This window comes from Littorina saxatilis, linkage group LG3 (assembly GCF_037325665.1).
Source record: "Littorina saxatilis isolate snail1 linkage group LG3, US_GU_Lsax_2.0, whole genome shotgun sequence".
In the NCBI taxonomy this organism is placed as follows: domain Eukaryota; kingdom Metazoa; phylum Mollusca; class Gastropoda; order Littorinimorpha; family Littorinidae; genus Littorina; species Littorina saxatilis.
In genome coordinates, this window is record NC_090247.1 from 44,036,583 (window position 1) to 44,064,190 (window position 27,608).

A 27,608-nucleotide genomic window follows, 5' to 3' on the forward strand; every position below is an offset into this window, starting at 1 on the left:
TACGCAGTCAGATTATCGGTAATGTTTGCTGGTCCTGTCATTTCACTAAACTGGACCAGCCACTGTTTGTATCCATCTGCACTTTCGTAAATTCCGTTTCGTAACCGTCACTGTGAGTGTGACTTGACGAACTGTCATTTTTTCACCGCGATACACAGTTCATTGCGAAGATCTTCCTCAGTAATTCGTTCCAATTCCGCATACTTTTTGTTGTCAAGCAACAACTCGAAAGAGAGTTTCAAACTCATCATCCTCCATCTTGCTTTTCGAAGCGCTAAAGTACTTTATCGATGCAAAAACAAAAGCAGAAAACTTCGACGAAACCGACTCAAATGCAGCGCAGACGACACGACGACGAGATAACGGAAGGAAGTGAGCCTCGCTTTGGCTCAAGTGCCGTTAAAAATACCGTTATTCTCGCAACGAAAATCGCCGCTGGCGTGCTAAAGGTTAATTTTTCTTTCTTTCTTATTTTTGTTAAATTCCATGACTTTCCATGACTTGAATTGAAATTCCATGACTTTCCAGGCCTGGAAAATTAAAAATCAAATTCCATGACTTTCCAGGTTTTCCATGACCTGTACGAACCCTGTTTGACAATAGTTTTCATTCGGTAAAAGGCAAATTCAATTACCGCTCTCTCTCTTTCTCTCTCTCTTCATTACATACACACACACACACACACACCCGCACATACGTACACACGGTATCGTACACACAAACTCACACACAGAAAAACATCCGTGTATGTATATACGGTATCATGCGAGGGAGAGAGAGGGGGGAGGGGGAACACACACCAACAACAACCATGAAATAAATACGTGGTGAAAAAAAGAGAGATGAGAGAGAGACAGAGACAGACAGACATACAGATCCGACAGACAGCCATGCAGACAATATTATATACACACTCACACGCACACACAAAGGGAAGTGTCTGCCGTTTGAACATGCATTGTAGTATAGTGCTATCGACACGTAGCGCTACAGTACATTGGTTTTTCAAAAATAGTGATATCGACACGTAGTTCTATTGAGACGTACTGATAATGGCATGTGTGAATTTTGGCAATAGCACTACGTGCCGATAGCACTACTGTTTTTGGCAATTTGTGTCGATAGCACTACAGAAAATAGCTCAAACGATACGTAGCACAAATGACACGTAGCGCTAGCGGGATGCACCGGACTGCATCAAGTTAAAATTAGCTAGAAACACAGATCTATACAGTTGCACTGGCAAGGTGTGTGTGAGACAGTAGAAAATCTGTCTGGAGAGAGTCGACAAGCAACGTAAGAACAGAGATGTCATGAAATGGATTACCAGAATAAGTATCAGTTACAGTTACTGTAAAACACTAACAGAAAAAAATTAGACAAACATGAATCAAAAGCAAGGAAGGTTAGTTATCCGAATGTTTAGTACATCGACCTACTAATTCTAGATTTTGGAACATCAGCAGTCCATGTGTACCAATTTCTTTTTGAATTAAAAAACATAAGTTGATCAATCTGTATGTGATGCAAACCAGCAGTAACAAAAAGCAGAACTTAGTGTGCTGCCAATTATTTTATGTTATGATTTAAAGTAAGGAAGCCATAACCAGAAGAGGGGGTTGTAAAACTACAATGGTACAAAAGCATGAGTAACTGAAAATAATGGTAATGTCAGCTGGGCAAAGCAAGGCACAAGAAAAGTGAACATCACATTTTATTGTATTTTACTGCCAAAGAGAAAACAAGAAGAGAACAAAATGGAAACTAAGTTTATGAAGACAGAAAAGTTAGTAGATTGAGACCAAAATATGCTGTTCATGCAGAAGATTACAACGACCAAAAGAGACACAAATGGAACTCAAGAGAACTAACCAGGGGATGAAATGAAAAAAATTCAAAAAGGCAAATAAACTTACTGGTCCCCCATTTTTCTTCAGGTCTGATACGATCTAAGAAGAGCAAACACACTTCAACATCAAGAAGTGTTACACGCAGTTTTGCTAAAGGAGGGTACTGTGGTGGGTACCATGAAGTCTGAAAGCATGAAATCATAACATTAAAAGGCAAAAGAAAACCTACATTTGACAAACTTTAGTTAAAAGCGCAATCCTTCTGATATGAATTATTTTACTCACCATCTCAGATCCGGCCAGGCTTTTACAAATGACATGGGATTAGAGTTTACAACATCCCTCCATTTGGACTGCATGCACCAAAATAATCAACGACAACCTGTGCAGAGTGAGATTTTTCTGATTTTGTTTTGTTTTGCAAATTAATTAAACATTTCCAAAAAATAAAACACCCAAGTGGCAAACTGTGAAAATTAATTCATTAAAAATCTCACTCTGCATAGGAACCAGTCAGTATGCTGATTGTTTGTATGTGTCCTTGTGGAGGTATGTGCTTATCCCATATATAAAACTAAAAAAGCCTGGTCAGATTTGAGATAGTGGACCAAACAGTTTTCTGTTTTCACAGGAAGGACTGTACTTACAAATTACATACTTATCTCAGAACAAGAGTACACATCATGCAGTTTCATCTCTTCTGACAATTGTAACCTCACCTGAACTTCAGCCTTTCTCTATAAATCAACATTGAACAAGTTTTCACATGAAGCCTCTTTTTCTGACTGATATTGATATTTGATAATATTCACTATTTTTAATTTTAATAAAGGAAACCCTTTGGGACAAGCCACATGTGTTCCCTACATTGGGAGGTGGCATGTATCTATTTTAGCCAAGACAATAAACGGAGCACAAAAACTACAAGTCCTAATCCTATATTGGGGAGGTGTCCTCTCATAAGAAGAGGGGCCTCACATCACAGGTACCACTGTACAATAAAAGGGCAGTCTCTGATAAAACAGCAACCACCTTGCATAATCAACATAATATTGCTGTTTCATTTTCACATAGCTGTTTCTTATATATATTAAAACTAAAAAGTAATAATGCGAACGAATGCTTCAAAGGATTCAACAAGAACAGTAATTCAGAAGAAAAACAAATGAATATGTATATATATATATTACAGACAAATAAATAAGACAAAATCTGTGAAATGCCAGATCTATGATTGTGCAAACAGATAAAACTAAACAGCATAAAGCAACTCAAAAACTGATGCATTCTGTGGAAGCTTTAACATTCAAAATGAAGCATACATTGTACAGCCTAACAGTGATCTCTAAATCAGTAAATGACAGCACGATACTAAACTACCATGGATTCAGCGCAGGCAGACAATAATACAATGGAAAATTGTAGTTATATTTTACAAAACAATTTTTAAAGTTACTGAACTTGTCACGTCCAGGTGCATGGAGCCCCTAGGGCTTTTAGTCATGCCTCAGACAGCTATCCGTTTGAAAAAATACCAAGTTAAAACTTACATTGGCTTGAACTTTTTTTGGAAGGATTCAAAAACTGCAAATGTTTTATGAAATAACTTCTCTGGGTGGGAAAGCGTGGTCTCACAGCCTGTGAGACACAGGCTCACATCAGGTCCCACACGCGCACTAATTACGTCAAATATGGACTCAAAAGCCTACCTAGAAGTCTATTTGTCTCAGTGAGAGGGAGAGTTCTTACTTAGTTTCTATTTTGGGTTCTTTATGTCAAGACATTGTGTTGATTACCTAAGATGGTATGTGGGTCCATTCACGCATACCGCACATAGCCGTGAGCAGCGCCCCCCCCCCCCCCCCCCCCCCAGCCAAAAATGAATTTTAGCATTTTAGGGAGGGTTTAAGTGGCCTCTTACCACAGTCACTTCGTTGTTTAGATTTTAGGGAGGGTTTAAGTGGCCTCTCCTGATTCTAAATCTTAGAACAAACAAGTTTTTTTTAGAGATGCATAATATATAAATCTTGTAAACTTAAAGGTATTTGTAACTGACGAGCTGAAAATGAATTTTAGCAATTCCATGGGTGGGAGCCCAAAATGTTGCTATCATTTTGGAAGGCCGGGGTCCAGGGGACGCTATGGCCCCGGCGGGGTTCAGGGGCAGGGCCCTTGCTGGGGGGTCTAGGGGGGCAGTGTACCCCAGCCAAAAATGAATTTTAGCATTTTAGGGAGGGTTTAGGTCGCTTCTCCTGACTCTAAATCTTAGAACAAGCTTTTTAGAGATGCATAATATATAAATCTTGTAAACTTGAAGGTATTTGTAACTGACCAGCTGAAAATGAATTTAATTTTAACAATTCAAGAGGGGCTATTTGAGCCTCTCCCGGCTTTAAAACTGAAAACAGCAAACAAACAAAATTTTAAAAATGGGGGGGGGGGGGGGGGGGGGGGGATGATGCACAAAATCAAAAACCTCTATACTTGAAGATGTTTGGTTGTATCACTCTAGCTAGGGGGTCTACAAAAACAAGTGGTAAACAAATTTCAAGAAGGGTTTTAGAAGCCTCTCCTCGTTTAAACAAAAACTTTAAAAAGGAGCTGCACAAAATTGAAAAATCTTGTAAACTTACAGGTATTTGTAACTAACCAGCTGAAAATGAATTTTAGCAATTCAAGAGGGGCTATTTGAGCCTCTCATGGCTTTAAAACTGAAAACAGCACACACACATTGTTTTAATTATTTTTGTTGGAGGGGGGTGGTGTGTGTGTGTGAATGCCCAAAATCAAAAACCTCTATACTCTTGCTAGGGGGTCTTCAAAAACAAGTGGTAAACAAATTTCAAGAAGGGTTTTAGAAGCCTCTCCTTGCTTAAACAAAAACTGAAAATTTGGACTGCACAAAATTAAACAATCTTGTAAACTTGAAGGTATTTCATCACCTAGTTTTGTCTTTGATTGAAAACATGTGTACCAGTGCCACATCAAAGGAAAACCGCCATGCTAACAAAAAGTTAGGCAAACACAGAAAATAAGTCACCTCCCTTGTATTACACATCTTTACTTGTAGCTTATGATTTTATCATTGCAGGTGGTATATTCTCATATAATTCATTAATTGTTCAACCATAGCTTGAACCAAATGAGAAACAAGTTTCAAGTCAGTTTGTTTCATCATTGAACACCTTCAAAAGGGCTAACTGCTCAGGTTAAAAAAGAAGATTTAGACAAAAACAGAAACCCCCGGAGTTATATCCCTTGCTAATGCTATACACAGATGTTGCTTTTCAATTCATCATTTCAGGAGTTATATTCGAAAATGATTGTTGTCATAGCTTGAATTAAAAGAGAAATATGTTTTAACTAAGTTTGTCTCACTTGCTAACTTTCTTAAGGACTCAATGTATCAGAAGCTAAATACCACTGGTTCATAGATCAGGAATGCAAGTTTTCTCTACCACACCACTGAAGGTCTCTGAATCCCTGCAAGAAGGGTATAAAGATGTGGGTTTTCAATTAGATAGCAACTAAGATGCCACATTCCCCAAACTGACATGACATTGCTGCCCCCTACATATACTGAATCCCTGTTGTTTAATTTGTTGCCCCACAGTCTATGTAACATCTTCATTCTGTTTTAGATCTGTACGCTTATATGCGAGTTCTGTTTTATTGTCAGACTTTTTATGTGTAACTCTCTGTCTATTACTTATCTTACGTGTTTTTTTTCTCCATCTTTTTAAAAACATTTTTTTCTAGATTATCTTATGTCTATGTTATTTTTTACGAGAAAACTTTTTATATGTAAAATGTTAAATTTTAATGTCTAATGTAAAGCGCCATGAGACTGCCATTTGGCGGTGAACAGCACTATAAAAGAATGTTTTATTATTAATATTATTATTATATAAAGATGTGGGTGAGCAGATATTATTGAGATCGGTCTGAGGTCACAACCACATCGGTCACACAAACCATAGACCAAATAGCCTGGACCGCCAACTCGTCACGTGACCCTTCGAGGTTACGACGCTCGACTTTCAGGGGCGCTTAGCGTCCGGTTTGAAAGGCCAGCGATTCGAAGACAGTGAAAAGAAAGCACGCTCCAGTTATTTGTGACAATGGGAGGTGACAATGAACTGGATTTTCCAAAACTCCAAACTAAACTTAACAAAACTCATCGAAAAACATGTTCCATATGCACTTCAGCTGAGTTTATTTTAGCATTTTCAGAACTTACCTCGGCAACTTCGTCCATGTTTACAATCGACACCGGATACGACATCCCCCTGATTTCTGAAAGGCCATGTAAGCGTAGGTTCCTAAATGCGAGAGGCCGCTACCTCGTAATAGAGAGAAAGAGCAGAGAGAGAGCTAGTTGGCGGTCCAGGATAAATGGTCTATGCACAAACCCAGTGTAAACAACAGCTGCCAGGGATTAACAAAAAAAAGGTAGATAAAAAAAAAAGTTGCCAAATTCTTCCTGAGACGGAAATCCGTCTAGGACGGAAGAACTCCCACCCCTGCAAAACTTAAGTTATGTGTAGGCATCTGTGAGATTGTTGTGTAAAGCTTTTTACTGTTTGTCGTAATCTGCAACAAAAAGTTGCTTCAGCGATGCTTTGACTCATGCACTGCACCTTTTTTTTAAAGTTTAAGTTTAACACTACAGTGGAACACACACCCCCCCCACGCCTTAAGTTAAGACCAGGCATGGGAATTGAAAAAAGTAAAAAAGGCTGAAAATTTGTAAGTAATGGCAAAGTCGACGGCGCGAAGCGCCTGGCCCTGCTAGGGGAGTTCGGGGGCATGTCCCCCCGGATTTTTTCTTCTCCAAAGAACCCAATTGGTGCAATTTGGTGTCATCTAAACTCCAAGTTTGCCATTAAATTCAGTTTTTAAAACCATTTTTGCCTCCCCCATTTATTTTTTCGGCGGACACTTTTGCTTTTTCGGCGGAACAAAAAATAAATTCGGCGGACATTTGCCTTTCGCCGGACAATTCCCATGCCTGTAAGACGTCTCCCTTTTTAAGACCTTTCTTTCTTTACTCTTTATTTGGTGTTTAACGTCGTTTTCAACCACGAAGGTTATATCGCGACGATTTTAAGACCTTCTTTTTCAGATTTTCTGTTGAAGTGTTCTTAACATCTGTAACTTTACCCCCAAAAATGTAGGTCTTGGAAGATGGGGGGGGGGGGGGGTAGGTTCCACGGTAATAGTTATAACAGAAAACAGTTTACTACCTACACAGTTTTTCTTTTTTTCCCTTCTATTTTAACAAATAACTATTCAGATAAGTTTTCACTATTTTTCTCGAGAGTCCACTGTCAATATCACTATCAAGAATCTTGCAATCAACTCTGCGGCTAAACTTTAGTTTCCTGTTCTTCTTATTATCATCAATCATGATTGATGTGAAGAGAAACTGGACACTACGCAAACAGTTAATAAGGCGTACGGCCCTTGTTAATCACTAGTAAATGTGCGTGTGTGTATGTATGCCATTAACAACCATCAAGTAAAGCTAATGTGGTCAAATTTCGCTTTCATCCAGAACACTAACAGTAACAGCCGACCTCGGAATCAGTGAACCCATAATACTTTTATAATTGAAAATGCTCTGTGAATCTGACACATGTTGTGAACAGGATAACGCTTTTTTTTGGCTGATGTTTTATCATTAACTTATAATTAATGTCATCAACATGGAATGGATTTAAAGTCTTAAAACAAATCTAGGATAAAGGAGTTTCAAATGATAACAAATCAGTGCAAATCTGTTGCTGGATTGTCAGTGTCATATCATTGTGTCAACCTAGTGATCTCAATAATTAACAAGCATTGTCTGTCATGTATGGGATTTGCATAGCATCACCCTGTTTTGGGTTGCCCATTAATTTTGATTAAGGGTGATAGCGGTTGCATTTGGCCCAGTCAGCTCAGGTGTAGTAATTTAAAAGTAAATATTGTGGCTACCCTTTTCATGAGCAGATGCTAACTTATTCGAAATCTAGAGCGCAGTGCCAGTTCTCTAAGACTCTCTTCAAAATACTAAAGAATCATTATCAAAATTGACTTCTGACAGTTTTTGCACATCATTGGTCAGCAAAACTACAGAAGTCCTTTCCTTTGTGGCAAGACAGACCACTGTGACTGTAATGTAGTAGACAACACCTATACATGTAACTGTAAGACTCTATACTTATAGGTATACAGTTATAGCAATTCATTCTTATTATTTATTAATTTCAATTTTCATATCCTAAATAAAAACTTTTCTTGTCCCGGGAGGATAATATGACAGGAAATACACACATTTATCTACACTTTTACTTCAACCTGACAGAGCAAAAATTGTAATTCTTGCAATGCATCAATATCATTCTCAATATCATTATCAATGAGTGAATGACAATGTGATTTAGAATATGAGTTCATTGAACATTATGTTGCAGGACATGAAGTCACTCATCACACAAATATACTGGGTAACGTGTGTGTGAATATAAACCAAACATAAACAGCATACTTACATTTGACAGAATATTCTATCCGTATTCTGAACAATTTTTATTACAAAAAATCCGACCAGTAGCATGAGGAATCAAAGGCTTTGTTTACAAGACAGGTGCATTTCGTACCATAAACGTATCAAAATACTTTAGTGCTTTGATGAAGAGGGTAAGAACGAGAACACACTTCCTAGCAAAACCACTCCATTTAGCGTTCTCTACAATTCCAATGAAAGCAATTTGAAATTATAAAATAATTACGCGTCGAAAGCTCTCACCATTAGTAGAAAACCTTGAATCGGAAGTGAATATCCACAGGCATGCGCAAACTGGTAAGAATAGGTTTACCTAAATACACTAAAATAACAATAATAAACAGATACAACGTCAGAAATTTATTGTGTACACGAGAAATTAAATAAGGAATACAATTTAAATAGAAATTCTTGAAGTTCAAAGAATGCTGAAAGCCAAAGCAGAAAATAAATGTGCTAAATATTGATTTGGGTAAATTTGAGTAAACGGGCATTAGGCCGCTTCCGGACAAGATCGTTCAACATGCCGAGAGACGTTTCTTCTTATTTAGCTGAACAACAGCGAAAGAGTACTGGAGAGCCTGCTTCAGACTGGGCAGAGTTAGAGGACTACTATAACAAGAAGTATGTACTTTGTGATGAAAGACCACTGCCAAATTTCTGAGATTTCAGTTGGTGAAAATACCGTTTTTAGTGTCTGGCCTGACTAATCAAAATTGATCAGCCCTGAGAGTGAGACTGAGACTGAGAGAAAGAAAGAGGATGAGTGTGTTTTAGTATACCTTTATCATCTGCTAGGATTTCACTTCGGTGGCTTCTCTCATTTCATTTCAGTTGTGAAGTGTTTTGTTTGAATACGATGGTGCGTGCTATTGATGGTTGGCTCATGCGGATGCATACCCTATATAAAAATTAAAAGTTAACATTTTATTATTGAGAAAGCTTTTTTTTGTTTCATTACTTTCAAACTTCAACTTCAAGTGCAATCTTGAAATTAAAATAAACGTCCTTCTAAACGCAGTTTTTGAGTCACTTGAGAAAAAGTGACTCTATGTAATCGGTCAGTGTTAGTCTGTCCGGCCGGCCGTCCGTAGACACCACCTTAACGTTGGACTTTTCTCGGAAACTATCAAAGCGATCGGGCTCATATTTTGTTTAGTCGTGACCTCCAATGACCTCTACACTTTAACGATGGTTTCGTTGACCTTTGACCTTTTTCAAGGTCACAGGTCAGCGTCAAAGGAAAAATTAGACATTTTATATCTTTGACAAAGTTCATCGGATGTGATTGAAACTTTGTAGGATTATTCTTTACATCAAAGTATTTACATCTGTAGCCTTTTACGAACGTTATCAGAAAAACAAGGGAGATAACTAGCCTTTTCTGTTCGGCAACACACAACTTAACGTTGGGCTTTTCTCGGAAACTATAAAAGTGACCGGGCTCAAATTTTATGTGAACGTGACTCATTGTGTTGTGAATAGCAATTTCTTCCTGTCCATCTGATGCCTCATATAATATTCAGAACTGCGAAAGTGACTGGATCGAGCGTTTGCTCTTCTTGTTTCTTTGTTCCATTCACCCTTTGTTCCGTTCACCCTCACAAACCCCTAAATTGGGTTATGTTGAATTGCCGGAAGAATTAAATTGAGAGAAAAAAACAATATAACAACTAACATATAAATTGCAAGGTATAAGCATAACATTAAGAATAGTCAAGTTTTTATGGGTTGCTCTCCCTTGTTTTCCCTTGCTTTTCCATGGAAACACTGAGTCAAGCTACACGTGACATTGTTGGCGAATTACTGGTGACTGGGCAGAGTGCGCTCACTGTCTGCTTAAAATAATAACGCTCTTTTCATTCAACACATCAGAGCTGACATTGACAGTAACAATCCGCATTGCAGATGTGATTGCGTCCCTCAGTGCACAGATCTAGTCACCAGTCTTGAGACGTCATGTGTCCTTGGCTCAATGTTTGCAAGGAAACGCACCTCTACCACAACCCATAAAAGTCCTGACGGAGTTATTTCCCAATTCCAGAATTCGTCTTTTAGAGCAAATCTGAGAAAGTAATCTCCAGGGGATGCAATCATTTTGCGGCACTTTAGGGTAATATACAGCGGTTGTTTCCCTTGTCAGAGTATTGATTTTATGTATTGTGCCATTTTTAAGTTTGATACAAGTCACTTTTTTTAATGAAACTATTAATTCTGCTGAAAGTAATTGAGGGATTGAGTTTCAAAACTGCTTATAATTTAGTAATTTGTGTCTTGGGTAAATGAAAAAGCACCCCCCGCGGGTTAGGGGGAAGAATTTACCCGATGCTCCCCAGCATGTCGTAAAAGGCGACTAACGGATTGTGTTTCTCTTTTTACCCTTGTTAAGTGTTTCTTGTATAGAATATAGTCAATTTTTGTAAAGATTTTAGTCAAGCAGTATGTAAGAAATGTTAAGTCCTTTGTACTGGAAACTTGTATTCTTCCAGTAAGGTAATACATTGTACTACGTTGCAAGCCCCTGGAGCAAATTTTTGATTAGTGCTTTTGTGAACAAGAAACAATTGACAAGTGGCTCTATCCCATCTCCCCCCCCTTTCCCCGTCGCGATATAACCTTCGTGGTTGAAAACGACGTTAAACACCAAATAAAGAAAGAAATTTGCTTATTCATTTCGTTCTCAAAATGGCTGCAGCGATGTTTCCCTTCTAAACCCCATGTAAAAAAAATGCATCTGTACAGTACAGTTCATTCCGTTACTCAAAATCGAATGGTAATTCAAATGACTATGTTTAAAACTAAAAGAGCAAGTTAAATGCAAATGCAGAGGCTCATATTGCAGCAGAAATAAAAAGTCCCAGAATTTACAGCGCTAAAGAGTAAAATTCAACATAACCAGAATTTGAACCTTGTGCAAAGGCCAATGCCTCCTGTGTGCAAACAGAAAAGTTCATTGTTCTATATTTTTTATCTGCAGATTATGGCACCAGCTGACACTGAAACTGAGTGCATTTGTCAAGACACCAGTGTTTGCAAAGGGAGACACTTTGGTAAAGGTGAGTTAATGGTCCGTTTATTAATTTATACCTGATAACTGACTTTGCGTTAACTTGTTTTGAGTAACAGTTGATGCTGTTGTGGTTGTTGTTGTATAGCATACCAGTGCTTAAAGGCACAGTAAGCCTCCCGTAAACCATCACAGAGCTCCCCGAGCGTCTACATACAGTACAAGCATACTTCCATTTGAACGCTGACCGAACGGGAACATCCTGGCTGCTTTCTGTCGAGCGTGAGAAATTTTTAAAGAATTTATTTTCGTGGACTTGCTCCTCTACAACAATGGCGCCTCGTTTTGGTGCTGGACGGCTGTTATGAATATTCAATACCGGAAATCACGCTTGGACAGTAAGCCTCCCGTAAACCATCACAGATACTGTCAGGCTTTTACACACAGTACAAACACCCTTCCATTTGAACACTCACCAAACGGGAACATCCAAGGTGCCCTACGTAAAGAGCGAGCAATTTTTAAAGAATTAATTTTGCAGATTGTCTCGAACACTTTTTGGACCCATCCTGAACTCAGGTCAAAAATGAGTTACTTCCCTTCGGGTCTCATTCTATCGATGTAAACTGGCGATAGCCGTGGATCAATGATTATCAGAATGTTTTTGGACCGTGGTGCGTTTTTGCGCTAGACCTAACTTTTAAAATCTAAATAATAAATTGACAGCTTGTTACACAAACATTCTTTAATCATAAAAGAATTCTTTTTTCATCAAGACAAGATCAGTATAATTCGAAGTTGTGAAAGTTTGAAAAAAGAAAAGCCCGGAAGCAGGGTCACGCAAGGGTCGTAGCAGACCACAGTTTATGCATATATCGCCGTTCCTCTCAACAGTCAAAAGCCATCGCTAGAGTTCTTGTGAATCACAGCCGTTTGTTTCGTGCATAAAAACGTGCTATTGTAGATAAGCTCACATCGAGTCGCATTCAAATGACTAACTGACGACTACATTGTGAAAAAGGGAAACTGGATCACACGGGTTCACGATGGCTCAGGGGTAAGATAAACCACGCAAAAAATAAATTCTTTGAAAATTGTTCGCTCTTTACGGAGGGCACCTAGGATGTTCTCAATCGGTGAGTGTTTAAATGAAAGGGTGTTTGTACTGTGTGTAAAAGCCTGACCGTATCTGTGATGGTTTACGGGAGGCTTACTGTGCCTTTAAGTAAAGGGGTACAATTGACAAAAAAAGCTGTCTCTAATCACCCCAAGAGTTATACAGTTCGGGTTGGGGGCTGTAGTGTTATTATGAAGCATAATTGGAGAGAAAAAATTTATTGTATTATGTATTGAATTGGGACACAATGTTTTTAACTTGTTAAATACACAAATATTGATGGTAATCTTTTCTTCCTATCTGTTTTGCAGCTGTACGAAAACTTCATTACAGACTTTGAACACAGGTAAGTTCATCTTGTTTCTTTATTTGCTAAATTACTTTCTCAAGGATAGAGAGCCCGGGGAGGATAGTGAGACTGAGAATGTGTAAATAAACGTAGTCTTGGAATAAACTCACAAGAGTTGCCTTTCTCTGATCCCATCGAGTTACATGGACATTGTTGTATTTCATTGATTTTTTAATAAATGTAGATGATCCACTTATGTGGTCTTTTTTTCTGTCTGCACAGAATCAACCCACTAGCACTCACAGAAATATGCGTACTTGTGGTGAAACAAATCCAAGGTGAGTGCTTTACTTACTTACTTTTTGTTGTGCAAGTTTTTCAAATAAAAAAAATAGCATAAAGGGCATTATGCTGTTCTTTGATGTCTTTCTGGGACTGAGAAGCTTTGAGTTGAAAGTACAGAAGATTCTTGAAACAAAAAAGTCATGCAAAGTATCAGAAACAGTTAGACACTTTAATTTCAGTACATGAATGCACCATGCTAAAACAACTCTAAGCCATAAACATGAACGTTGCACAGGTTTTGTGTCCAGAGATTGATAGGGTTGTTCGAGACCTGTATTGTGGATTAAATTACATATTCTTACTCCGAGTCACATATTAGCATTGACGCAGTCGAGATGCTAGGTAAACTGAAACGCTATCCCGTCTATAGTCTAAGGGAAGCAACCCAAGCTAAAAAAGTAGCAAGCTTGCTACCCTGGGTTGCCTCCCGTAGCGTGTCACGCCACAGATCTCGTACCCAGTACGAGACACCCTCATTCGACATCTTTCAGCCAGAGAGACAGGTCGTGCTGATTTCGCTCCTAGGCTGTTGTTTGCTGTCTGCTTGACACCCACCGGCCTTGGCTCCCCGTCTGCTCATTGCTGTTTCTAGCGGTGAGATCGTTTCATTTTGTTGTTGTTTGCATTGCCATTCTGCTGAGAATTTTCTCGTCCGCGGACTTGTGAATTTTACTCGGTAGTTTGTTGCTGTGGCCGCCATTTTGGTCGCCATTTTTCGCTTACACGTGGTGTTTTTCGCTGGTTAGTTTGGGTCCGTGCTCGGACTTTTAGCGTTGACCAGTAGCACTATTACCTCCTTGTAACTTGTACTTTGTGCTAGTTTATTCTGCTGAAGTTTTACGTCCTAGAGACTTGTGTATTTTCAGTAGTCTGTTTTTCTTGCGCGACAGCATGTCGGATAGTGAGAAAAAGAGAGCGGCTAAGGCCGAGAGTAAGGGCAAAGGCCCTGGCAAACCTAAGTCCTCGGCTTCTACTTCTTCGGCTAGGAACCCCACGGTTCACGTTTCTGACCCGAAGACTAACTTTGTTTTTTCGGTGCCCATTTCGGCGCCGGAGGAGACTTCGTCTGGCTCGCGGGCGGCGGGCACTTCTACTACCACGGCCGTTTTGACCCCGGTACCTGTGCCGGAGGCTGGCACTCTTGTGGCTAGCATTTTGTCCTCTTTGCTTCCAGAAATTAGGACGCTCGTGCGTACAGAGATGGCGCGGACGGACCCTGTTTCCAGCTCTGCCCCCCTCCCGGGGGTGTGCGACCCTCGGTCGCTGGCTTCCTGTCCTGCTGTTTCCGGATCACCTGTCCAGCCTGCTGGCTTCGGCGTTGGTGCTGGAGGCCGTGAGCAGGGAGGCGTTTCTCTTCTCGGCCGGCGCTCGGTGGCTTCCGCTTGCGGGAGTGCACCTGAGCAGGTCCCTTTTGGGATACGGTCGTCGCAAGGTATGTGCTCGCAGCAGCCGTCCGCGGCAGCTGCACTTCCAGTTCCTGGAAGTAGTGGTTCACTGGACAGCGGACAGACCATGGTCCCTGCCGGTTTGAGCTACGAATTACGTAAGCAGTCGTTCACGGCAGCTTCCCTTCCGGCTCCGGCCGGAAGTAGTGGTTCACTGGAAAGCGGACAGACCATGGTCCCATCCGGTTCGAGCCACGAACTACGTAAGCAGTCGTTTACGGCAGCTTCTCTTCCGGTTCCGGCCGGAAGTGTTGGTTCACTGGTATGCGGACAGACCATGGTCCCTTCCGGTTCGAGCTTTGCCCAGTTTCAGCAGCCGTTTCCGGCAGCTGCCCTTCCTGCCTGGGCGGGAAGTGTGGGTCCAGCTGGTCGTGCACAGTCCTCTGTCACTTCCGGTTCCGGCCTAGGGCTTCCGGGTTGTAGCTGGCAGACTCCACAGCCATGGCATAGCTATGCCGTTGCGTCTGCTCTTCCGGCTCCTCCCGGTTCTTCCGGTTCGGTTCTCGCCGCGTCCGTTGGGATGCCGGCGGATTTCGAATTCGGTCGTTCTCCTGGGCATTCGGGCTTTCTGCCTCTGTTGGATCAGCAGCAGCCACACACTCCGGTGGTGTCTGCTAGCTCCTCCCTTCAGCTGCCGTCGGTTGCTGGCGTTTCTCACCCTCCTCTTAGCCAGGGCGTGAGTTTCGTCGATGACCAACAGGAGGGGCTTTTGGCTTCCGGCCTGTCCTCGCAGCGTCATTTGTCGGGTTCCTTGGGCTATGAGCCATCCCCTTCATGTGGCGTTTCGGACCTTGGGTCTGTGGACGAGGAGCAGCTGCCTTCGGCGGCTCCGGCCAGCTTCAGGGTAGCGCTTGAAGCGGCCGCGGAAGTCACTTCGCGTTATTTCCCGGAAGGGGCTTCGTCTTCGACCACGCCTTCGGCGTCGGGTCCGTCGGCGATGGCAGACTTCCGGTGGGCGAAGGAGGAGGACAGCTACTTCCGGTTTGAAGAATCACCGTCAGTGGCTTTCCAGCTTTCTCGTTTGTTCGCCAAGCCCGCTCCTGCCGGCAGCGGGTTGCCTCCAGCAGCAGTTCCGCTTCTGGTGCCGTATGGCACAGCTCCGGAACATGCTTTGCCTTATCTGGCTGCTGCAACACAGGCAGACTTCTTCGTGCCCTTGGCGGCTCAAAGGAAGTTGCCTTGGCCTAAGGCTTCACGGAACCTTCTTTCGTCCTTTGCTCTGCCGCGTGCGCCGCTTCCGGTCACGCCGGCATTGCTACCTCTTTTGACGAAGCCTTTGAAGAAGGATTCCGTTCTCCCTCTTTCGGAGCAGTCTCTCCTGTCCTCTGAGGAGGTGGGAAGGCAGCTCCTGGAACTCAGTTCCATTTCGGAGACTATCCTGCGGGCTCTTTCACGTGCTCTTACAGAATCTTTGGCTCCCTTTACCTTGAGTAAGGAGCAAGATTCGGAGGACGTATCCACACTCCTCTCCACGCTGGCAAGGGTGAACGAGGAACAAATGAGATTGTCCTCTCTGCAGTACGTACATTTTGTCTCGTGCAGAAGGGACTTGTTTCTCACCCACTCCCAGTTCTCTGAGGAGTCGACGAGAAACACTCTCAGATCGTCGCCCTTGGTGGATGGTGCTCTCTTCGGCAACCTGGCCGCTGATGCCAGGAAGCAGGAGATCGACACCAACAGAGAACAGCAGTTCTCTTCCTTTGCGCTTCAGTCCCTGAAGCAGCCCAAGCAGGCTGCTCCTCAGCAGGCTCAGCACAAACAGGCTAAGACCTCTGCTCAGGCACATCCTGCTTCCCGGAAAAGATCTGTTGCCCCTTCCCGCGGGTCGGGCAAGAGATCTTTTTCGAGGAGGGGTAGGGGCTCTTCCAGTGGAAAGCCCCACCCCCAATGAAGCGTTCCCGGCTTCACGCCCCCCCCGCCCTCCACCTTGGTGATGGCGGGGGGCCTTGCTCGGGCACTTCCACATTGGCTGGCCGCCATACGCAGCCGATGGTTAGTGGGTGTTGTGAAGTCGGGATTCCGCTTGCTTTGGCTGGGGGACAGGGCCCCTCTTACCAGGTGTCCTCCAGCCTTCAAGCCCCCCTTCTCACAGGAGGCAAGGGCCGTCCTCCAGTCGGAGGTTGCCTCACTGATAGAGAAGGGCGCGGTGGAAGCGGTCTCGGACCACAGCTCCCCGGGGTTTTATGGACGGCTTTTCGCGGTCCCCAAAGCTTCGGGAGCTTGGCGTCCTGTCTTGGATCTTTCGTTTCTCAACAAGTTTTTGAGAACGATTCGATTCAAGATGTAGACTCCTGCCTCGGTTCGGGACGCTCTCCGCCCAGGAGACTGGGTGACCTCGATCGACTTGACGGATGCGTACTTCCATATTCTGGTGCATCCCGCCGACCGGAAATGGCTCCGTTTCCGGTGGGCCAGTCAAGTCTACCAGTTCCGCGCACTGCCTTTTGGGCTGTCCCTTGCCCCATGGATCTTTACCATGGTGGTGAGGCAGCTTTGCGCGCTGGTGAGGTCACAGGGAGTGCGGCTGCGAGCATACCTCGACGACTGGCTCATCATGGGCCAGAGCGAGGCTCTCTGCAGGCAGCACACTCTCTTGGTTCTCCGGGAGGCCAGCTTGCTGGGATTCTCGGTCAACCAGACGAAGTCAGAGCTCGTGCCGTCTCAGTCATTCACTTACCTGGGGATGACGTTCAATACGGTCACCTGGACTGTCCAGCCTTCGCAGAAGCGGGTGGACAAGCTCCAGGCTCTCATCCGCTCTACTTCGCTTCTCCTGAGAGCTTCCCTTCGGACTTTGGCCTCCATCCTGGGGCAGATGGAGTCCATGGCCCTGCTGGTTCCACTAGGGAGAGCTCACAAACGCCCGCTTCAGCACGCGCTGAAGCCGTTGGTGGACTCTCCTTGTGTGGATTGGAACACTCTGGTTCCCCTTGGGGATTGGTTCCAGGCTGCAACCCTCCCGTGGCTGGACTCGGGATGGGTATGCAGGGGGGTTCCCATTGTTTCCCCCCCTCCCAACATGGACCTGTTCACAGACGCGTCCCTGCTGGGTTGGGGGACTCACACGGACCGGCTCACGGCCTCCGGACTGTGGTCTGCGGAACAGAGCACATGGCACATCAACTCGCTAGAGTTGGAGGCCGTGTTCCTTGCTCTGGTCGCGTTCCTCCCTTCCCTGGCAGCCAAGCGTGTGCGTCTGTTCACGGACAATACGACAGTGGCTGCCTACGTGAACAAGCAGGGAGGTTCGCGGTCCCCCACTCTCTCCCGCAGAACGTGCGAGATCCTCTCCTGGTGCTCCCAGCGGGAGATCTCTCTCTCAGCGCGTTACCTGCCAGGGAGCCTCAACACACTGGCGGACGCGCTCAGCCGCTCCGACAGGGTGTTGCAGGCGGAATGGACCATCACGCATGGTGCCCTTCTCCGCCTTTGGGCTGTGGCCCCGAAGCCTGTGGTGGATCTCTTCGCCACCAGATTCTCCAGGCGCCTTCCGGTGTTTGTCTCCCCCTTCCCCGATCCGGAAGCGTGGGGGACCAACGCCTTGGACATCCCCTGGACAGGGCTGGAGGCTTATGCCTTCCCACCCTTCCAGCTGCTCAGCCAAGTCCTCAGGAAGGCGGAATTGGAGAGGCCGTCCCTGCTTCTGGTCACCCCTCTGTGGCCGTCTCAGCCCTGGTTTCCGGACCTTCTGAGACTCGCACACGGCCCTCCAATTCCTCTGGCTCTGGTACCAGGCGAACTCGTTCAGCCTCGCACCGGAGTTCCTCACGGGCACCCGCAGTCTCTCAATCTTCACGCGTGGAGACTGTGAGGTCCGCTCTGAGGCGGTCTGGGGCTTCCGACCGCACTTTGGAGTTGGTGCAGCGCTCGCATAGGGCCTCTACCTCCTCAGTGTATTCGTCGCATTGGCGTGCCTGGGTCACCTGGTGTCAGGCTCATGGGCTGAACCCGGTGGCTCCTCGTACTATACACGTAGCCAACCACTTAGCGGATTTGTCTTCCCAGGGGGCTTCTTCCTCCTCTTTGAAGGTTCGCAGGTCGGCGATTGCCTCGACTCTTAAACAGATCGGTCATACCATCAATGTTAGTGGAGTTGTCGCTGGGGTTATTAAGGGCGCGTCTTTGCAGGACGTTAAGCGCTCTCCTCTGCCCAAGTGGGATCTTTTCCTTGTCCTCGAGTTCTTGCGCTCGGCGGACTTCGAGCCTCTAGAGGGCTCTAGCCTCGCGAACCTTACTCGTAAGGCTCTGTTTTTGCTACTTCTGGCTTCGGCCCGCAGAGGTAGCGAGATACACGCTCTTTCAGGCAGTCCGCAGGACATTGGCCGAGAGCGTGACGGCTCCTTGTCTTTGCATTTCCGGGAGGCCTTTCTGGCCAAGAATCAGACACCGGATCAGCCTTCTCCCTGTGTCCTTGTGAGGCCCCTGTCTCATATTGTGGCACAAGATGACCCAGACATGGTCAATTGCCCGGTTAGGGCCCTGGAGGCATATTTAGCCCGGACTCAACCCATCAGGTCGAGCTCCCAGAAGCTCCTCTTTATTTCCTTGAATACGTCCATGGACAGAGATATCACGAGAACTACCTTGGCCAGGTGGGTGTCGGCTCTCATAAAACAAGCTTATGTGTGGAGTCTGGCACAAAAGGGGGGGGCTCAGCCTGCCTTCCCTCTCCAGTCGGCTAGAATGCACGAGTCCCGGGCATGGGCATCGTCATTGGCTGTTTTGAGGTCCCGAAGACTCGACGACGTCCTGCGCACAGCATACTGGCGTTCAGACGACGTCTTTATCTCGTTCTACTTGAGAGACATCGCCGCGGTATGCCGTGATGGCTCAAGGACCCTCCCCGCACTGGTGGCAGCGGGGCAATGCCTCTCCAGATCTTAACAGTGAGTTTGAAATTTTTACTTCTTACCCACCACCTTGTTGGAGTTATCTGCTAATATGTGACTCGGAGTAAGAATATGTAATTTAATCGAAAATTTTTAATTAAATTTTCATTTGATTAATATACTTACCCGAGTCACATAGGTAATTCCCTCCCACCTTCCCCGCTTGTAGTTTCTTTGGATTCTAGAAGTCGAATGAGGGTGTCTCGTACTGGGTACGAGATCTGTGGCGTGACACGCTACGGGAGGCAACCCAGGGTAGCAAGCTTGCTACTTTTTTAGCTTGGGTTGCTTCCCTTAGACTATAGACGGGATAGCGTTTCAGTTTACCTAGCATCTCGACTGCGTCAATGCTAATATGTGACTCGGGTAAGTATATTAATCAAATGAAAATTTAATTAAAAATTTTCGAATAAGGATGAGAGAGTGAAGCAATTGTAGAGTTGATAATGATTCTGTTTTCATAAGTGTGATTTTTTATCTGACTGCTGGACACAATAATGAATCGTGTGTTGTGCAAACTCCTTTTAGTTTGACTTAATGTGTTTCTTCCAGAGCCAAAGCAAGCTGTGGAGTTCATGGAAAAGCTGAAGGAGAAGGTAATCATGTCATGAGCATTTCTTTTAAACTTAAAAGAAAAGAACTCTAAATTAGAGTGTGTTTTTTTTCCTTCTGTGTCAGTGAGGAATTCTTAGTGTACTGTGGTGTGCACACATGTTTATTAAAGGAGAGGTAAGAAGGTTGCATGAAGGATGAACATTTCAAACATGGAAATCTGGTAGATGTGGTATTGACAATTTGAACACTCTGGGGGCATGAATTCATATCACATGCAGACAAACGGTTGACTGAGTTTTTCAGATTTGGTTGTCCAACAGAATAAACCAGTGTTGACACTCAAGCGGCACCACAAGCATGTCAAGTTCTGTTTAGTCATACAAGATAGTGATACATGTATGAACAAATGATAATGAACACGACAGAAGTTAAGTTAATCAAACTGACCAGTTCTTTGAAGTTTAGCTGATGTCACTGATATTAACTTGTCTTTTGTACTTCTAGATCTGTCCTCTGTTTACTTGAAAGGATTGTAACAAACAGTGACTGTCTTCTTTTTTGAGTCACTTGAGAAAAAGTGACTATGTAATCGGTCAGTGTTAGTCTGTCCGGCCGGCCGGCCGTCCGTAGACACCACCTTAACGTTGGACTTTTCTCGGAAACTATCAAAGCGATCGGGCTCATATTTTGTTTAGTCGTGACCTCCAATGACCTCTACACTTTAACGATGGTTTCGTTGACCTTTGACCTTTTTCAAGGTCACAGGTCAGCGTCAAAGGAAAAATTAGACATTTTATATCTTTGACAAAGTTCATCGGATGTGATTGAAACTTTGTAGGATTATTCTTTACATCAAAGTATTTACATCTGTAGCCTTTTACGAACGTTATCAGAAAAACAAGGGAGATAACTAGCCTTTTCTGTTCGGCAACACACAACTTAACGTTGGGCTTTTCTCGGAAACTATAAAAGTGACCGGGCTCAAATTTTATGTGAACGTGACTCATTGTGTTGTGAATAGCTATTTCTTCCTGTCCATCTGATGCCTCATATAATATTCAGAACTGCGAAAGTGACTCGATCGAGCGTTTGCTCTTCTTGTTTATTTTTCCTTTTCCTTTCTTTTTTTCATTTATTTATTGGTTCATTTGTTTGTTTGTAATTACTTCTAATTGTTTTGGCTTTGCAGGTCAAGTCAAGTGATGAAGCAAAAATTCTTTGCATGACAACAATTGGAAACATCCGTCTGAAAAACAAAGACTTTGAAAATGTCAAGGTTTGTAAATTATGCAGAACAAAGTAATTTTGTTGACAGTTGTCTGTTGCTATGTATTTTTTTGCACAGCGGAGAAATTCTTCTGTGCTTGTATGTGTTGCATTATACAGTGATCAGACTAGCCAGTTTCAAAAATTGTATTTCGGTTGCAGTGCTTACACAGATAAATCTACAAAATACAGTAATTCCGAAACACCAAGTGATCAGGACAAGTTTAAAGCATTTAGGGGCTACATTATTTTTGTATGTGAAACCTTCTCAATCAAAATTGAGCTAGTAGGTTGGACTGGCTACAAATTTCACGTCATTGGTGATTCACGTAAAACTTGATCCTTGGATTGGCAAATGTTGTACGTCAAATGTCGGAAGTCTAACATGTGAGTTCAACTGTTTTCCAAGCACCATTTAGAAATATTATGATTTTTCATTTACTGCACACATGTCAGAACAAAACTTTGTTGCATATATATCTGATTTGACTTGAGAACTGTATACTTTTCTTTTAGACTGTTATCGAGGAATCTCAAGGTATTCTGGACGCTCTGGATGGAGTAACTTCAGTACACAGTCGCTTTTATGAGCTGACATCCAACTACCACAAACTGCTGGGCAACCATGCAGATTATTACAAGGAGGCTTTACGTTTCCTGGGCTGCATGAAGCTAGAAGAAATTCCTAGTAAGTAGTTTGTGTGTGTGTTTGTCTGGCCTAATGAGAACAGAGCTCAACCACTGCTTCTTGTTGTCTTAGGTGCCATGAGACTGGTTGTGCGTGGCTTTCATATACTGTTATCAATATGTATAGTTCTTGCCCTACTTTCTTATTTCTTCTTCTTCTTCTGCGTTCATGGGCTGAAACTCCAACGTACACTTATGTTTTTTGCACGAGAGGGTTTTTACGTGTATGGCCGTCTTTACCCTTCCATTTAGGCAGCCCTTCGCCGCTTTTGGGGGACTTTGTTATTTGATTTAGGATTTTTATTTCTGCAAGTGTTGGTTTTTTTTCTTTCTCATCTAGCAGTGACATTGTGCCTGAAAAAAAAGTAGACAGAATACAATCTCCACAGGGGTAACGAAAACATTCCATTGACACATGACATTGAATAGTCAGAAAACTTGTATGATACACTTTGCTGAGTGCTTTGTGTTTTGCTGCAGGCGGAGAGCAGGCAGAGAGAGCCTTCAACCTGGGTCTGGCGGCTGTACTGGGAGAGGGCGTCTACAACTTTGGAGAACTGGTCAGTAGACTATAGCTGTGTTTGTTTGTGGGTGTTTCTTTTGTTGTGTTTTATGTTTGCATGGTTCGAGCAATTTACAATCTGAAACATGAATCTGGCGAATTATCAAAATGCCTCCCTCTCTCTCTCCCTCTGTGTGTGTCTCTCTCTCTCTCTCTCTCTCTCTCTCTCTCTCTCTCTCTCTCTCTCTCTCTCTCTCTCTCTCTCTCTCTCTTTCATCTTCGATAGAATTCAGAGTATGCTGAGTAAAAGAATCATTTGTTTTCTTCTCTTTTTTCAGCTTGCCCATGATATTCTCCTGTCACTGAAGAACACAGACAAAGACTGGCTCGTGGATCTCTTGTATGCCTTCAACAGCGGCAACATCACCAAGTTTGATGACCTCAAGAAATCTTGGGGCGGACAGGTAACAGACCTGTGTACATCTACGGTTTCTCTGTAATTTCTCCGTTTTTTATATGCAGAATACGGTGCTACGGATTTTTAATTAAAATTCCGAAATTCCGATGTTTTACTCCACACACAAAAAATTTTACTTTTTTTCTGTTTTAAGATGTTTTGACCAATTAGTTGGCCGTTGCGCTGAAAAGACGTTTTCCGATTTACCGGAAGCGCGCGTGTTCTCAGCGTTGAGTCTTTTGTTCTTAGACTTAGTTCGTCCAGCGTCTGCTTGGCAACTTGTGATTGAAGTGAAACATGGAAAAGAAAAAAAGAGTGCGAGATTCAGATAGTGAAGAGGAGACACCAGCTCTGTCACCAAAGAAGAAGAAAACGGCACAACAGTGCTGGAAGTCCAGTTATTCTCAAGACAACCTGGAGATCGTAAAATCCAGCAAAGGAGACCAATACGAATTATGTCTTGAACTGTCGTTACAGCTTACTACTGAAAAAACTACTGAAATTTGGTTTGTTTACTACTGATGAGCGTTTTGAGTGTGCACAGTTCTGAGGTAATGTCATTACTGCCACTTCTTTTTAGCTCTGGAGATGTTGTTGCATGTACCATTATTTTGTGGTTGTTATCGTCATCTCCTGTCTTAAACATGTCTCCATTCTCTATCCTAGCTTTATTCTTTTGTTTTTGACTTCTTGTTCTTCTGCGTTCGATATTTATGCACCTTGAACTGTCATTTTGTACAGAAAAGTGAATATGTAAGTTTTGTAAATAGTGCTTGTACTTTTTGTTATTCGGTGTTTTTGATAATTCATTTGTATATGTGTGTGTTTGTGTGTGACATGCAAAAAACATCCATATCAAAATAAGCGTGTGAAAAAGGTTACTTAAGAGCTCAAATGGATTTTAAATCTATTTCAGCCTGATCTGGCAGCTGCGGAACTGCAAATGAGACAGAAGATATCTCTGCTGTGTCTGATGGAGGTAAGAGCAACTGACTATCTTAACCATCATTTGCAAATGCTTTGGCCTCTGTTCAGTTTCTTCTGGCGCAGTTTTTAAGGAAGGATGGTTGGAGCATACGCCTTGTTAACATGCAGGCTAAAGCATGACCAACAAAACTCATCACTGGTGATGTATCAAAGATTTTGATAGCTGCATTGTCAAGTTTTACTCAGAGCTTGATAAACAGTGTGATGACCAAACCAAAATGCCTTGATAACCATGTGTTTCTGTTTCTCTTATATAACTTTTTGATTGGATGGCAAAGAAGAGAGTTTCAAGAGTATTTGTCCACACCAAAATTATTGCTTGGATTTCTGTTAGTATCTTCATTTCCTGTGTTTGTTGTGCAGATGACCTTTCAACGTCCAGCCACAGACCGGCAGCTGACATTCAATATTGTGGCTCAGACAGCCAGGATCCCTCCCAATGAGGTGAAGATACCATTATCTTTAGTTGAGGCCACAGCGGAACCTGCTTTTATTACCCTAGTTTCTTACATTTTATGTTCACAATACCTAAATTAACCTCCATTTGAGGACTCCTTCCATTTAGTCTTTACACTCTTTAACACCCACCATTCACATTGAGCGTTATTCATGTCAAACTTGTTTGAAGAGAAAATGCAAGAAAGATGTTAACCTGACGTGAATCTCTGACATCAGGAGAAAAGGTTGAAAGGTGCTTTTGCAGACTATGCTTTTGAAAGTGAAAAATCTACACGTGACATTGCAGAATTAAAGGGAAAAAAACCTTCAGATAAGAAGGATGAATTACAGATTGACATGCTTCCATTTGAAACTTTGAGGTCGTCATCGTGGATTGACGCCCGACCATGGCTAATTGAAATCCGACGGAGCGAAGCGACGGAGGGCTTCAATTAGGCTTTGGGGCCGGGGTGGGTTTGGTTTTTTTCCACATACATTTTCCCTTCTCTTTTGACTGGTTTCTGGACAGCAAACTCAAAACAATATCTTTTCATCCCAAAAGCGATCTTTGGAATTGACTGACTTAGTCCGGAAGAATTCATGCATCAACTTACGTCAAGTATTCAACGTCTCGCATAACTTATGGTCTCGGTGTTTCGTAGGCCTTGTACATTTCTTACTTGTAAAATGACCCTCAAAGCTAACAGATACTAGTTGAGGTTGTATCAATGCGCCTCACCGGCTGTCTGTGGACACATTTAATATTGAAGCTTTCCAGGATGTTATTGAAGTTAGACCTTTGAAACGTGACCACTGGGCAGAGAAGTCTTTATGATGTGTTGTGTTGACCAGGTGGAGTTACTGGTGATGAAAGCCCTGAGTCTGGGACTGGTCAAGGGCTGCATTGATGAGGTGGAGCAACGCATACACATGACCTGGGTGCAACCTCGGGTCCTCGACCTTCAACAGGTAGGACTAGGACTAGGAGAGTCTGGTGTTAGGTTAAGAGGGAAACAGCCTGTTTCAAAAATGAGATATCTTGTTGCTGTTGATATTTGCAGTGGTAAGTGTTACAGCAGGTTTGTAAGCTCGAGTAATAGCAAGAGTGTACACAGTTTTCAGAATTTCATTAAAAATACATGCAATCCCCCTCCCCCGACTGGGCACTGTTGTGCGTGTGTGTGTTTGTGTACTTTGACAGGTTCAGATTTTACATCTATCAAACCATTCTATTTTCTCTTTTTAAATTTGTTGTAATGATCCATGAATTTTAGTCTGCGATAGGAGTTGGCATCATCATGGCACTTTTGATAGATGTTTGAATTAAATGCTAAGAAAAAAGCAGAATGAGGTCATGTTTTTGACAAGTAGCATGATTGATTTGTGCAGGTGGCTGTCATCCAGAATCGCCTGCAACTGTGGTCAGAGGATGTGAGACAGATGGAATGCTTGCTAGAAGACAACGCCCAAGATATTTTGACATAGGCACAACATGGTTCCACCCAGCATCTCTTCCTTAGTGTTACAACTCAAGCCATTTTTGTCATGGACAGGCTTCCATGTGCTCAGACCATTTTACCCTCGCTAACGAATGAGTAATGTTTTCTTGTTTTGCAAGCATAGAACTCAGACATTTTGATCCCCTGAAGCATTGATCTTGCAAGGTGTTTCGTAAACTTGTATTTATTTTAACTGAAAGGCAAGAGGAATTGATTGTACAAGAACCAGTCACTTGATTGCAGTAAGCAGTGAAACAAATTTTAAATGGCGAAGCAGTAGCATTTTTGTTATGTGAAAAACTGTCAAATGCAATAAAAACGTTCAGACTAATCAGTTATTCACTTTGTTTTTGGTGCTTTCACATAACAACCCATAAAATTCCGGTAATTTCCTGATAACCTGAGAACTGATGAAGTCGCAGGAAGAACAAGATTTTTTTTTCTCATTCTAAATTCAAGTGTTGAAGATAAAACAAAAAAACCTTGAAAACTCTTTGGAGCCATTTGATGAAACATTTCTGTTTTAGCTTTATGGCAGTAAAGGTTGTCTATTTCTTCTGAAGCTGTCCTTTTTATTGTAGTCATGTTATTACATTTAGTCATGTTTTGACTAAATGTTTTAACATCGAGGGGGAATCGAAACGAGGGTCGTGGTGTATGTGTGTGTGTGTGCGTGCGTGCGTGTGTGTAGAGCGATTCAGACCAAACTACTGGACCGATCTTTATGAAATTTTACATGAGAGTTCCTGGGATTGATATCCCCGAACGTTTTTTTCTTTTTTTTGATAAATGTCTTTGATGACGTCATATCCGGCTTTTCGTGAAAGTTGAGGCGGCACTGTCACGCTCTCATTTTTCAACCAAATTGGTTGAAATTTTGGTCAAGTAATCTTCGACGAAGCCCGGACTTCGGTATTGCATTTCAGCTTGGTGGCTTAAAAATTAATTGATGACTTTGGTCATTAAAAATCTGAAAATTGTAAAAAAAAATATTTTTTTATAAAACGATTCAAATTTACGTTCATCTTATTCTCCATCATTTGCTGATTCCAAAAACATATAAATATGTTATATTTGGATTAAAAACAAGCTCTGAAAATTAAATATATAAAAATTATGATCAAAATTAATTTTTTGAAATCAATTTAAAAACACTTTCATCTTATTCCTTGTCGGTTCCTGATTCCAAAAACATATAGATATGATATGTTTGGATAAAAAAACACGCTCAGAAAGTTAAAACGAACAGAGGTACAGAAAAGCGTGCTATCCTTCTCAGCGCAAGTACTACCCCGCTCTTCTTGTCAATTTCACTGCCTGTGCCATGCGCGGTGGACTGACGATGCTACGAGTATACGGTCTTGCTGCGTTGCATTGCGTTCAGTTTTATTCTGTGAGTTCGACAGCTACTTGACTAAATGTTGTATTTTCGCCTTACGCGACTTGTGTTAATTGTGCATTTGTTTGAATTTGCTAAGTATGTGTCAGAATACATGTCAGATGTTACTTTTCCCAGTCTTCCTGGTGGACTTTTTGGGAGGTTGTGTGTTTGGCTGGGTGTGTGCATGTGTGAGTATGTATCCATCATTTACAGAGATAGTCAGTACATGTAATCTGCAATTAAGAGGAATGTTGTCTTTTTTGTATGTACTTTCTTACCTCCTGTTCCTTTGTTCCTAGCTTGTTCTGTTCTTCAAACCCCTGTTCGATCCACAAATTTAGTTC

The 27,608-nt window shown here is 42.8% G+C and overlaps 2 protein-coding genes across 11 annotated transcripts in view; one reads left to right on the forward strand and one right to left on the reverse strand.

The window, feature by feature from the left end:
- The window catches only part of LOC138962456 (CCR4-NOT transcription complex subunit 2-like), a 39,082-nt gene extending 30,393 nt beyond the window's left edge, over positions 1–8,689 (reverse strand). For 3 of the 10 annotated variants that reach the window (XM_070334277.1, XM_070334276.1, XM_070334275.1), the window contains exon 1: positions 8,387–8,637. In XM_070334277.1, the coding sequence (XP_070190378.1) occupies positions 8,387–8,451 (65 nt within the window). In that variant the 5' untranslated portion in view covers positions 8,452–8,637. The other 7 variants (XM_070334278.1, XM_070334282.1, XM_070334281.1 and 4 more) reach the window with 7 other exon arrangements.
- A 205-nt stretch (positions 8,690–8,894) lies between these two features.
- LOC138962457 (26S proteasome non-ATPase regulatory subunit 13-like) lies at positions 8,895–27,394 on the forward strand. The gene is made up of 13 exons (XM_070334285.1): positions 8,895–9,024; positions 11,378–11,456; positions 12,836–12,870; positions 13,096–13,151; positions 20,045–20,088; positions 21,237–21,323; positions 21,830–22,001; positions 22,481–22,560; positions 22,841–22,966; positions 23,876–23,938; positions 24,310–24,390; positions 25,237–25,353; positions 25,774–27,394. The coding sequence occupies exons 1-13, from the start codon at positions 8,924–8,926 to the stop codon at positions 25,867–25,869; spliced, it is 1,137 nt and encodes a 378-aa protein (XP_070190386.1). The 5' UTR covers positions 8,895–8,923; the 3' UTR covers positions 25,870–27,394.
- Positions 27,395–27,608: the final 214 nt, after the last annotated feature.